This window comes from Mytilus trossulus, chromosome 7 (assembly GCF_036588685.1).
Source record: "Mytilus trossulus isolate FHL-02 chromosome 7, PNRI_Mtr1.1.1.hap1, whole genome shotgun sequence".
Classification (NCBI taxonomy): domain Eukaryota; kingdom Metazoa; phylum Mollusca; class Bivalvia; order Mytilida; family Mytilidae; genus Mytilus; species Mytilus trossulus.
In genome coordinates, this window is record NC_086379.1 from 59,386,671 (window position 1) to 59,399,082 (window position 12,412).

At 33.9% G+C, this 12,412-nt stretch overlaps 1 protein-coding gene across 1 annotated transcript; it reads left to right on the forward strand.

The window, feature by feature from the left end:
* The first annotated feature begins 7,579 nt into the window (after positions 1–7,579).
* On the forward strand, positions 7,580–11,875 carry LOC134725430 (glutathione S-transferase 1-1-like). The gene is made up of 5 exons (XM_063589237.1): positions 7,580–7,768; positions 8,480–8,650; positions 9,366–9,424; positions 9,843–9,987; positions 11,088–11,875. Exons 1-5 carry the CDS (start codon positions 7,712–7,714, stop codon positions 11,370–11,372), a joined length of 717 nt encoding a protein of 238 aa, XP_063445307.1. The 5' UTR covers positions 7,580–7,711; the 3' UTR covers positions 11,373–11,875.
* The last annotated feature ends 537 nt before the right edge of the window (positions 11,876–12,412 follow it).

A 12,412-nucleotide genomic window follows, 5' to 3' on the forward strand; every position in this document is an offset into this window, starting at 1 on the left:
TTGCAATTATATTAAATTGATTGCCTATAATAAGTTTATAACGGAATATAGTAATGAATCATTCGAAAGTATTCCAATGTTAAATGAACAGTAGATAAACCACAACTCTTAGAAGGTTTTTTTGCCTGTAAAATTGTAATGACAGGAAAAATGATAATAAACAGTATTGTTGATTAACTATATGTCTTGTTTTATCTCATCTTGAAGGAATGAGACTGGGTATGCATTAGGGTTAGCATCAACAATATATTACTGTGGAATCCTTATTATTGGTTGGATACCAATTTAAGTGGATTTCATGGTAATCCAGTAACCATGAATTCCAATGTACAACAAATTACAAAATTTTCATAGGAATATCTGCAGATTCTGGCAAAACTATAAAATCAAATATCCACAAAAGTGACAGTTTTCCTCAATAGATGAATTTTGGTACCAAAGAAAATAAATGAATCCAAAGTAATTTGTGATTCGGTCAGTTTATTGGGAACCACTAGTGGTAGGTCAATAATATTTGGTATGTAGTTGTATTAGCATTGATACATCTTACTTCCATGGAGATTATTTGGCCCCATCCTGTCAGTCATTGTTTAAATGTGTTCCAAAATTTACATGTTACAGTTTGTGATTAGATTAGTTCAAAAGGAACGCCTCACAGTAATTCAATGATATTTGATATGTAGCTGTTTTAGTATTTGAAAGTCACTTTTTCATGGAGAATATTTGGTCATAACTCTTCATCATTTTTCATTGACTTGACAATTTTGTTTACAAGTTAAAGTTTGTTTAAAGGGCAACTTTATTCAAATCTGAGTTAATTGATTTGTATGAAAACCTATGTTGGTGTATATAATCCATGTTTCTTGAACATGTTTACTAGAGAAAGATTAGTAAGTAAGTCAAGCAACATAGATATCACTTATTTTATCTTGTGCTGTCATTATAATAGCATTTTGCTCTTGCTTGAGACACAACCAGATTTCATCTTTCACCTTGTCGATACCACTGCTGGTGGACGTTTTGTCCACCAGGGTATCACTAGCCCAGTAGTCACTTACTTTAATTATCCTCTTCATCCCCAGTGGGACATAAGGCCACAACGAACTGCCTCCACTTCTTCCTGTTTTTAGCCATGTACTTGACTTGGCCCAAAGTGTAGCTAATTGCTTCTAGTTCTGCTGTAACAGTTTTTCGCAAGGTGATTCTAGGTCTCCCTGGATTCCTTTTTCCTGGTGGTATTCAATATAGAGCTGTTATTGGTGTGCGGTGTTGTGGCATTCTCAGTACATGGCCTAACCATCTAAATCATCGTTGTTTACCAAAAGGCTCTTGTTGCTGATCGTATCTGGTCAGAATATTCTATTGCTTAGGCAGCTAGTATGTAAAGCATCTACTTTTTGAAGGTCACCAACTAAAACACGCCAAGTTTGTAAACCATACAGTAGGACAGATTTTACATTGCTGTTGTAAATTCGCAGTTTGGTCCTTAAACTGTACTTGTTGGACTTCCAGATTGTATGAATGTCTTGTAAATGTTGCACATGTCTTAGATAGTCTTTGCCTTTATATCCTATCCTACCCCATTATCTTTACTTATGATGCTTCCGAGGTAGGTGAAATCTTCAACACTGTCCACTGGCAGATCATTGATTGTTATTGGTGTTGTATTTCTAGTGCTTCTTGACATTACCTTGGTTTTCTTGGCATTGACATTAAGACCAGTTCGCTTTGCATAGTTGTCAAGTATGTTGCTCTTCCCTTGGAGGTGTTCAATTGTTGTTGTTAATATGCCAATGTCATCAGCAAAATCAAGGTTTTCTAGCTGGTTAAACATGGTTCACTGGATATCCCTTTTCTTGTCTGATGTTGTTCTTCTTTGTATCCAGTCAATGGCCAATCAAAATATGATTGGTGACATTATACACCACTGTCTTACACCAGATTTAACTTCAAATGAGTCTGGGATAGAGCTATCAAGGATGACACTGCATTCAAAGCTGTTGTATAAGGCTTTTATAAGCTTCAAAATTTTAGGTGGAATTCCGTATAATTAAACAATTTTCCAAAGAGTTTCTCTATGTATACTGTCAAAGGCCTTTTTGATTTCGATGAAACTAATGAAAAGCGGTGCGTTCCATTCAATGTTTCTCGGAGTGAAAATTTGCAATGCATCCTCTGCCTCTTCTAAAGCCTGCTTGTATATCTAAGCTTTTCATCCACAATTTTATCAATTCTTTTTAGAAGTATTTTGCAAAATACCTTACTAAGGACAGAAAGTAGTGTAATTCCTCTCCAGTTGTCACAGTTGCGTAGATTACCTTTCTTTGGTAATTTCACAATCGGGCCTTTACTCTAGTCTGGTCGAATGTCCCCTTCTTTCCAGATGACAAGGAAAAGGTTGTGGAGTACTTCGGATGATGTATCTAAGTCTGCCTTAAACATCTCTGCGTGGATGGAATCAATGCCTGATGCCTTCCCTTTCTTTAATTATTTAATGGCCTTTCTTACTTCTTCTATAGTTGGTGGTTCTGTGTTGATGTTTAAGTCATCGTCTGATGGTTCAGGAATAGCTAAGATATCAGGCTCAGGGCATTTTTTTATACCTCTTTGAAATGTTAGACCCACCTTTTTTCTTGTTACCTTTCTGTTTTCAATGCTTTGCCATTTTCGTCGTTTACATGTGCTGTCTGTGCATTAGATGTTCCACAGAGTTGTTCTCAACTCTCACAGAATGGATGCCGTTTCTGCGTGTTTTGCCAGGTCCTTCAGGTATTGTCTTTTATCTTTTATAGCACTTCTTTTAACCTCTTTGTCGTTTGCTCTGTATGTTAGTTGTAGTTGATCTTGTAACCTTTTGGATTTTTCATTTACTGAATTTTGTTTTATAGTCTTTCTTTCTTCATTTTTTTGCCAGGTTCCAGATGTTAACCAATCTTTGTTCTTTTTTTGTCTTGTGACCAACTGTCTTTTCTGCTGTTTTTACACTATCTTTGATGTTAGCCTTCTTCCCTTGTACACTATCTTCTCCATCGTCAGAAGTTATCTAGCACATTAAACCGATTTTGCGATTCTAAACAAAAAGCTTTCTTGACCTTTTGTTACTTCAACCTTGCTGTGTCTAGTCTTTTTGTTCTGGTTTTCAGTAGGTGCCTTTCTTAATTTTAATTTGATGGTAGCTTTCAGTAGATAGTGATCACTGTTTACATCTGCACCCCTGAGTACTCGTACATCTCTTAATGTTCTACGCCACTTATTGTTCACCAATATGTGGTCAATCTGGTTAACTATTCTTCAATCAGGTGTTTTCCATGTTACTGTGGATTCATTTATTTTCGTGGGCACAAATTTTCGTTGATGAAGGAAAACTTGCATGTTCGTGTGTTTTTGAGTTCTTGGTTTTGCGGAATTCTTTATACAAGCAGTTAGAAAATTTGCAATTCCGGTTCGCCTAGACACACGAAATCCACGAAAATTGGTTTCCAACGAATAATAATTAATTCACAGGAGTTTATGGATGTTTTTTTATGTGAAAAGATAGTCCCTCCTATCACCAGTTTATTGCAAAGGCAAAGATTTATAGCACGTTCAACATTCTCATTTTTCACCCCACAACCATGACTGCCCATGACATTTTCAGCATCAGTTTTGTCAGATCCTACTTTTGCATTAATATCTCCCAATATTACCAGCCTGTCGTGAGGAGGTACGTTAGACATAAGTCACTGATTGATTTCTATTTTAGTATTATTTTTGCCTCTTCTTTGCATATAATTATTGTTACACTTTTAATATATCTGTCATTGTTTCCAGAGTGTAGGATGATGTTTCCATTATTTGTTATCATCTTTCCTGTGCCAGTTCAACGACATTCGACATTGTGCTTGGCCCTAGAAGACTCATTTCCATTTTCATTTTCCTACTTTCCACAAAAGGACCTTCACTAGGAGAAGTCATTCCGCTGTGGTTTGAGTCCCTATAAAAGAGGTTAATCTTATTTCATTTGTTTTGGTTTCTGTAACTGTAATAGTTTTACAGGATGGGGGGACTCTTGCCCAAAACTCCAACCAGGAGGGCCAGGGAATTTGTCGTCAAGGTATCCATCCTCTAGAAGGGCTGATGTGCTGAGCTAATGAATCTATTCTATCCGGGTTTGTTTTCGAAGTTTACCAGCTTCTAGATGAATTGCCTTACTTGGCTACGACTCTCATCTAACCGCCTATTTACCCATAGCTGGGATTAGGTTGGTGAGTGCATGGGCATGTCCACACACCGGTGGGCCTACACACTGCACCTCTAAGGTCCTTGCTGCTCCGAGATCTCCTGCAGTTTAGCCTGAGGTACTAGTCCCCAGGTTACGTGTACTGTCGCGGGAGACACTGGCCTGCAGGAGTCTTTGTAGTGTAGAGACTATGTACTGACAGGAAAGACTTACACACTTTGCTTTCTTTTCACACAGCAAGTTAGCATTGATTTGCAACCATAATTTACGCATATCATATATCACTACCCTGTGGCATAAACGTGCGTCTGGCGTATCAAATTAAAAGCCTGGTACCATTGATAACTATCATCTTGGGATGCCTTATATAATCCAGCTTTCACTAGGAACACATTGGGATCACTTCTGTCATCTTGTGTTGTCATTATAGTGTTGCCTAACAGAACACAGCTCTTGTTGGAAATACATAGATATCACTTGTGTCATCTAGTGTTGTCATCATTTTGTTGCCTATCAGCATCCAGCACTTGATTTTAAAACACCCTTCTGTAATCTTGTGTTGTGATAATGTGTTGCTTAATGGCTTTCAACTCTTTATTTTGGCGCATAGATATCACTTATGTCATCTTGTGTTGTGATTATGTGTTGTCGTACGTCATCCAGCTCTTGCTTTGGACAAATATATATCACTAATGTTATCTTGTGTTGTCATTATAGCGTTGCCTAATAGCAATTGGCTCGTGCTTGTGACACATACATATCACTTCTGTCATCTCTTGTTGTCCTCATTGTGTTGTCTAACAGCATCCGGCTCTTGCTTTGGACACATATATATCACTTATGTCATCTTATGTTGTCACCATTGTGTTGCCTAACATGATGTAACTGTTGCTGGCCTCTGCTTCATTTGCAAAGTTCATCAGTCATCGATTTGCTTTTTTGGTTATGTCTATTTCTTAGATAATACTTTTTAGTAGTATTTTACCATGTTTAAGTCAACTATATTTGGTTTATGGTATTATTGTGCGATGTAGATGACCGTCTGACAGGGTATGTCTGGCCTTTACCTTTTTCCATGAGTAACTTTGTCCTGATATTGACATTTCGGTTGCAATCATCTTCTTTACCAAACTTGTGTTAATGATCATAAGAAAGAGTTATAACTGTTGAATGACTATGCAAAAGATTAAAGTCACATCAGCTATCAATCTTCTCATACATGTATTTGTAATTCTTTGTTTATTTCAGAATAACGTCTTTATAACCACTATTCCTACGTTTAATTAAAAAAAAGTTGTTTCATAGTGTTCCAAGGTAGGAAGAACATATTTGTTTAAAGGTCATTAAAGCAAAGGTTAAGGTCATCCTGGTGATAGGATGAAACTTTTGTGTATTTTTTGTTTTTGATGATATATTTTATACCTTTTGTACATCTTTTACCAAACATTAATCCCATTGGTATGAACACTTGTTACAAGGTCAAAGTTAAAAGTCACCCCGTTGTTTGTAGTCCTAGACATTTGCAGAATGTTGCATTCCATGCAGATTATACCTTTATGACCATATACCTCACATTTGACAAAATCCCTTTGATATGAAAAAGAGGGAAAAGAGTTAAAAGAGATCACAGGGTCAAATTAATTATCACAGAAGATATTGATATTGCTGTACATGTGTATACTATTGGTTTCCAGATTATATTCATATACCATATGTCACATATGTAAAAATAATCATTTGAAAAATAAAGAAGACCTCTGTTGATAGTTGGGGCATATGTCAAAAGTCAAAGTTCTAGATAATAGACTGTAACTTTGTGAGAAGTTTTGGTACGAGCTGTTACAATTCCTGGTTTGATAATGCCCCGATAGTTGATAAAAAAAAAATATATATATATTTAAGTCACTGTGTCAAAGGTCAAGGACATGAAAGGAACTGATTAAAATTAGGGCTAAAATCAGGATTTTGTATGATATATTTTTTTTAGCGAAAATGATACAACTTTATTCGCACCATGGCTTGATGGGTTAAAAATATCCTTAGTGATTTTGAGGCTATAAGGAGTTGGGTGCAACAACGTATTTGATTTGAACGAATGAAATCTCTGTATAAATGACACCAGGGTTTCAGATATTACAAACTAATCAAAGCATTTACTAAATTTTATCATATGTACAAGGACATCAATCGTAAATATAAAGCAACATGCAGACTTATTCAGACGTTCAGGTATTTGACATTCAATACTTTATGGTGAAGCACAAAAAAGTCGGCATTCACCTCAAAAGCTAACCAAACCTTTAAAAAGACTTTAATTAAAAGGGAAATAGTTACAATACTGTTGTCAAGTCATTATTTTAGATGGCATATTGGAAATAAACACTTTTATTCGAAAACCATGCAGTTGTTGTCATGGTGCGGGTTATGTTCTTCTCATATATTTTATGATGTTATGATACTAAACCCCGAACGGCAAGGATTGTGTTAGATTTTCATATGATGAAGACATAATCTTTCAATCAGATTAATTGAGGTCTGCAGATTTCAGTAACTGCTAGAAGTCCTTTGCTAATTTATGTATTATTGTTATTTTGTGACATTACCTATATATTGTCACTCAACTTACTAATAACATCATTCCCATTTATTAATCAAGTGATAATCAAACACAAATTTAAAGTACAAGTACAGTCTTTATCGCAGGTGAACTTATTTTAATGGTACCCTCACAATGGTCATGGAATCAAGTATAGAACAACCGTCTGTTAAGCTCACGACAATGCTTACACAAATAAATTTTTCTAATTCTACAACTCAAAACAACGCTTATTAATGCCAATCAAAGGGAATGGCAAGCAGGTCCTTCCAAAGAAATATGAATAATGCAATAAGGAAAATAGGTTAAAATGTGATCCTAATAAAAAATAGAAATAATCAAGATAACGATTATTGTTGGCTGTCTGATTAAGATGTCCATTCAGTATACTATAGTAGTTATATGTCAATAGACCAAAGAAACTTTCCGCATTTTCATTCAGTTGTTAGGAGCTACATTTTAAGTGTCGACGCAATTTGGGATACGATTTCAATTGAAATGTGTTGAAAAAGATCGTTTGATTCTCTTTTCTTTTTACTAGACTCAAAAACTAAATAACTCACGAAACCAGGGTTTGAAAACAAATATTATTTTATTAAAATCCACTGTAATTCCATTGAAATAGTCCTGCAATTAAAATCCTATTGTTTCAAAAAGACAGAGATGTGTATTCGCCGTTGATATCACATATTCAATCGAGCGGAAATTTAAAAAGCTCTAGTGAAATCACAACTAGATTTTGTGTTCCGGAACATGCATTTGTATTTCTTGTTATAGATATACTTCGTCGCTAGCTTAATTGTTTTAGCCTGTTAGTGTCACGATTTTGGTTGATAAAATAAATGGACATTATCACATAGATCGACGAATGAAGTTGAAAGAAATAATTCTTCCTCATGTTGGTGTGTTTGTGCTTTAGACAGAAACCGGAGGAAATTGTAGTCAGAACAAAGGTAATTATTCCAATAAATATAGAGATAATACAAAATATAGAACGAACCATGTTGCTATGGAAGGACATAGCAATCAAATTAGTCAGTGCAACTGGCACTACAGTTATGCTTCTTTTTTCTTCAAAACAAACTTGTTTATTTCTTTATAACCGAAATCTTAATTAATACATATGTTCCGTCAATAAAATATATCAGTATAAGGATGTTTGAAAACCGCGGCAATATGACGTTCAGTGACAACACTTACTAGTTTTATCTAACCTATTTCATGAATTCTTGCAACATTAGAAATAGTATTTCGCTTGTTTCTGAAATAATTTGATTAAACATTTATCCACAAAACTAGTGATTTTTGCTTTTTAAATCTTTTAAGATCTCATAATATTGATGCCAACACATTTTGTTAATAAAAAAAAGATTGTTTCGTGGTGAGGTAGGTCCGGTTCCACGTGCTTTGTCCACGTCATTTTTATTCATATCTTATTTAATTAAATTATAATTGGCTACCACCAGTATATGAACACTTCACAAAACGACATCAAGCAACCACCATCACAACAAAACCAACATGGCTTTGTCAAACTGAAAAGGCTTATTCAAAAACCTTCTTCGCTGTAAAAATAGCAAATAAACTTTAGTTAGCCGAAATAACAGAATAATCTATATTCACAAAAAATGATATAAAAACAAAATACTATCCTATAATTTCAGATGGGAAACGGACAGTCTGGCGGAGCAAAAGGCACGCCTACCTTATATATTCATGGGCTTAGTGCTCCAGCGAGGGCAGCATGGATGACCACAAAAGCAGCAGAAATACCGGTTCATTTGAAATACGTGGATCCATTTAAAGGCGAACATAAAACTCCTGAATTCGCAAAGGTAAGTTATAATAGTAAACTTATGTAAAAGACTAAAATTTCTGCACAAAATTAAATTCTACATGTCTATTGGGTTTTTTTTAAGAAGGGGGAAAGTTTCCAGAGCAAACGCAACAATAGACACACAAAAGGTCTTATAGGAAAGACTTTCCTCCCCGGTTTGGTGATTGAGTCTTTCAAACAACGATTTTTAACCCAAATAGCAATGATTAGCAACCCAAAGAACGCGAATTGATGTCAAACAACCATGACTTGATGGTAAAGTCTTTGAAAGGAAGTGTTTTAAGACTATGCAGATAAAAGAGGCTTTACAAAAGGCAAACTGATGAATTGAACTGGAATAATAGATAACATTGTTGGTGTTTTGCTGCAAAGAACATTAGATGTTAGGTTCAGTTTTCCTATGCACAATTGTTTCAGATTCGTTTTTAGCGAATTTATTCTGACAAACTTTATAAAACTCGAAGATAACATCGATTGTACCCACCAACATGTACTGACGATATTTTCAATTGCGATACCAGAGAAGTACTTGTCAATGCAAAATTGTAACCTGGAACATGATACTCATTTCACATATTTAAAAAGCGTCTGTTATAATATATATATATATATCTGAGCACCTAAATTCTAAATTCAAAATATGATAGTCCCAGGTGAAGTTGCTTCAAATATGCGTGAAAAATATGTAATCCTACTTGATGTTTGTTTTGTAGATAAATCCTGACATGACACTACCTACCTTAGTAGATGGAAACTTTTCTTTATGGGAGAGGTATGTATCTGTCGGAAAGTATGTGTGAACAAGCACAATCTAAGCTTGCAACAGTCAATTCTTATTATTCAAAATAACATGTAGAAAAGTACTAGTACTACATACTGGATAGGATATGACATAACATGCAACATTGAGATAATAATTTTGGGATACGGTGAGAATCAGTGTTTTGTAAAGAGTACTCAGCAGGTTTTTAAGCAGATAGCAAACATGTGCTGTTAAAATGTCATTATTATACGCTCTTAGACTTTGCAGCTAGACACAAATCAATAAATTCTGTTTTGTTTAATGTGAAATTTAATTTTGATTGCACTTTCATCCACATCGTTACTGGTATGTCCAAATCAAACAAAATCGAAATACTAGTTGAGTATTCTTTGAAATCTGATTAAAATTCATTGTGATCCCTTTTCAGTCGGCCTGTCATGCAGTATCTAGTGAGCAAGTTTGGAGGCAGACATTCCTACCTATATCCTAAAGATCTACAAAAGAGAGCTATAGTGGACAGATTACTATACTATGATCTAGGATCAGTGTACAAAACAGTCACAGAATACATGGTAATTAATAGAAAATTTATGTTTCTAAATGCTCCATACAGAGTCTGTATTGCTGATCTGAATTTTTGCCTATTATGAACTCTTTTAACCCTTTAGAAATATTTAAAAAAAAAAAAAAAAGGATAAAAGCTTTATTTTGAGTCTAAATATTCAATAATATTCACTTATGTATCTATTCCATCTACTGAATTAAGAATTACTTCTGACTGTGATGGGAGTGCCTTGCTTTCTGTCGGACTATAAAAAAGTAGAATTGACCAGAATGTCAGGAACACAAATAGGGAGAAGCTTCAAAAACCATAATTCATTTAAAACAAACAATACCATGATCCTAAAGAATTATGAAAACCATTTACCAATTGTCAATAAATTTTCTCCTTTATATCATTTTTTTTCTGGATACAGAGGCATCAATGTATCAAGCTGATTGGATGCATTAAACAAAGTTCAAAGACTACAGTAAAGTCAGATCTATCTAAAGTTTGTGATCTCTAGGTGCATCACATGATTTTCTAGGTTTTGTTGATCATTTTTTGGGGGGTAAAATTTTCTATCTTAAGAGATCTTTAGAGACAATGGTGAAAACGTTTGAGGTCAAAGGGGTCACCAGTAACAACTTTCAAATAAAATCAAAATAAGAATAATTTTACTGAAGAGGGGAGTTGACAATTTTTTACCATGCTGGCCATATTTGATAGCAGCTCATCATACATTTATGTTAAAGAGGATCATAGATGCATTTTCAGATATACAATTTTGTAGATATTGACTCTCAGAAAATTTAATTTTGAAATTCTTTGTTAAAATTTCTGTTGTTGTTTTTTGGGGGGGTAAAAAAAGTTAAAACAATTGGAGGGAGTTTAGATGATACATATTCCTTTAATTAAAGAGTATAATCTGTGCAAGTATATACTTGGTTCAATATTTGAATTGTCAAGCATCATGGGTACTAACAGACATGACAATGTTAGATAACTTATAAGATGTCTATAGTGTATAACTAAAATGAAATCTATTGCAATACAATTCTTATTTTTATAAAAAAAATCTATTCACAGTGAAATCTACAAAAATAGTAACTTTTATTTTGAACTTTTCAGTATCCTCAGCTCTTCCAAGGCAAACCCCCTGATGCAGAAAAAGAAATGGCAATGAGAGCAACATTTGACTACCTGAATCGTCTGTTTGATGGTGGTGGCCATTATATGACTGGAGATAATCTAACCATAGCAGATATTAGTATGGCTTCAAACATTTCATTAACTGAAATTAAAGGTTATCGCTTAGATGCTTGGCCAGACCTTGCCACATGGTACCAAAGAATGAAAGCTCAGCCATGGTGGCCAGAATGCAATAAAGGCCTTTATGAATGGAAATCGGTTTAGACCAACAACAGAAAAGTGCATTTCAACATTAAAATCGTTCACAGAATTATAGACAGCAATTTCACAATTATTTATGTGATTAAAATCCTGAATTCTTCATTTAACATAGAACTGAATGGCTCATATAATTGTTGTTTTAAGGAGAATTTTAGTAGGATTACTCAGTGAATTCTCTAGCATGATAATTATTTTTGTTTATATTGATTTTTCAGTTTTGATTTGGAATGGTAATCTTTTGAACACAAATAAGAACTAGTAAATATAATTTTTTTTAATTTATAATTTCAAGTGTTGTGCAATGTTTCATTTATAGAAGATGTTCATATATCTCCTTTTGTATATTGTAACTTTGACATACTATGTATTCAGTTAACAGTTGTGCCACATTCTTGCCCCGTTTTTGTGATACAAATGTATATACTTTCAAGTAGGTAGAAACACATTAAAAATTCATATAAATTATTTATTATAAAATCAAATCAATAAATTACAAAATACATTTATATTCATAGTACATAATTATTTCACAGAAATGAGAGCAGTGTAAGACATATATTTAGTTGATTTGTTACATGGATTACAATAGATTGATTTTGTGTTTTTGGATTGTTGCCGCCTTGGCATATTCCAAACAGTTCCCATGTCCATAGAAAATGAAAAGTCCATAGAAAATAAAAACATAATAAATAAAACCTAACAGAAATTAACAATACTGGCAAAGCCTACAGTACATCTAAAATGTAATGTAATACCAAAAAAATATTAAAACTAAAGTATTGTCAGCAACAATAAAGCTGAATAGAGAATGACCCATTTGTGTAAAGGCTAGATACACTTTACCACATAGATGTTCTGATATTTGTGTTGTTTGATCATTGCTTCATTTACTGACATCTCATTGGTTCATATTTTTGTCAGACACAGAATAACATAATCTGCAGGAAAACTTCCTCAGGTTTATCATTAACAAATTGTAATAAAATATTGTATGCCTAATAATACGTCATCATGGTATTTGATACTTAATTTAGTAAACTAAT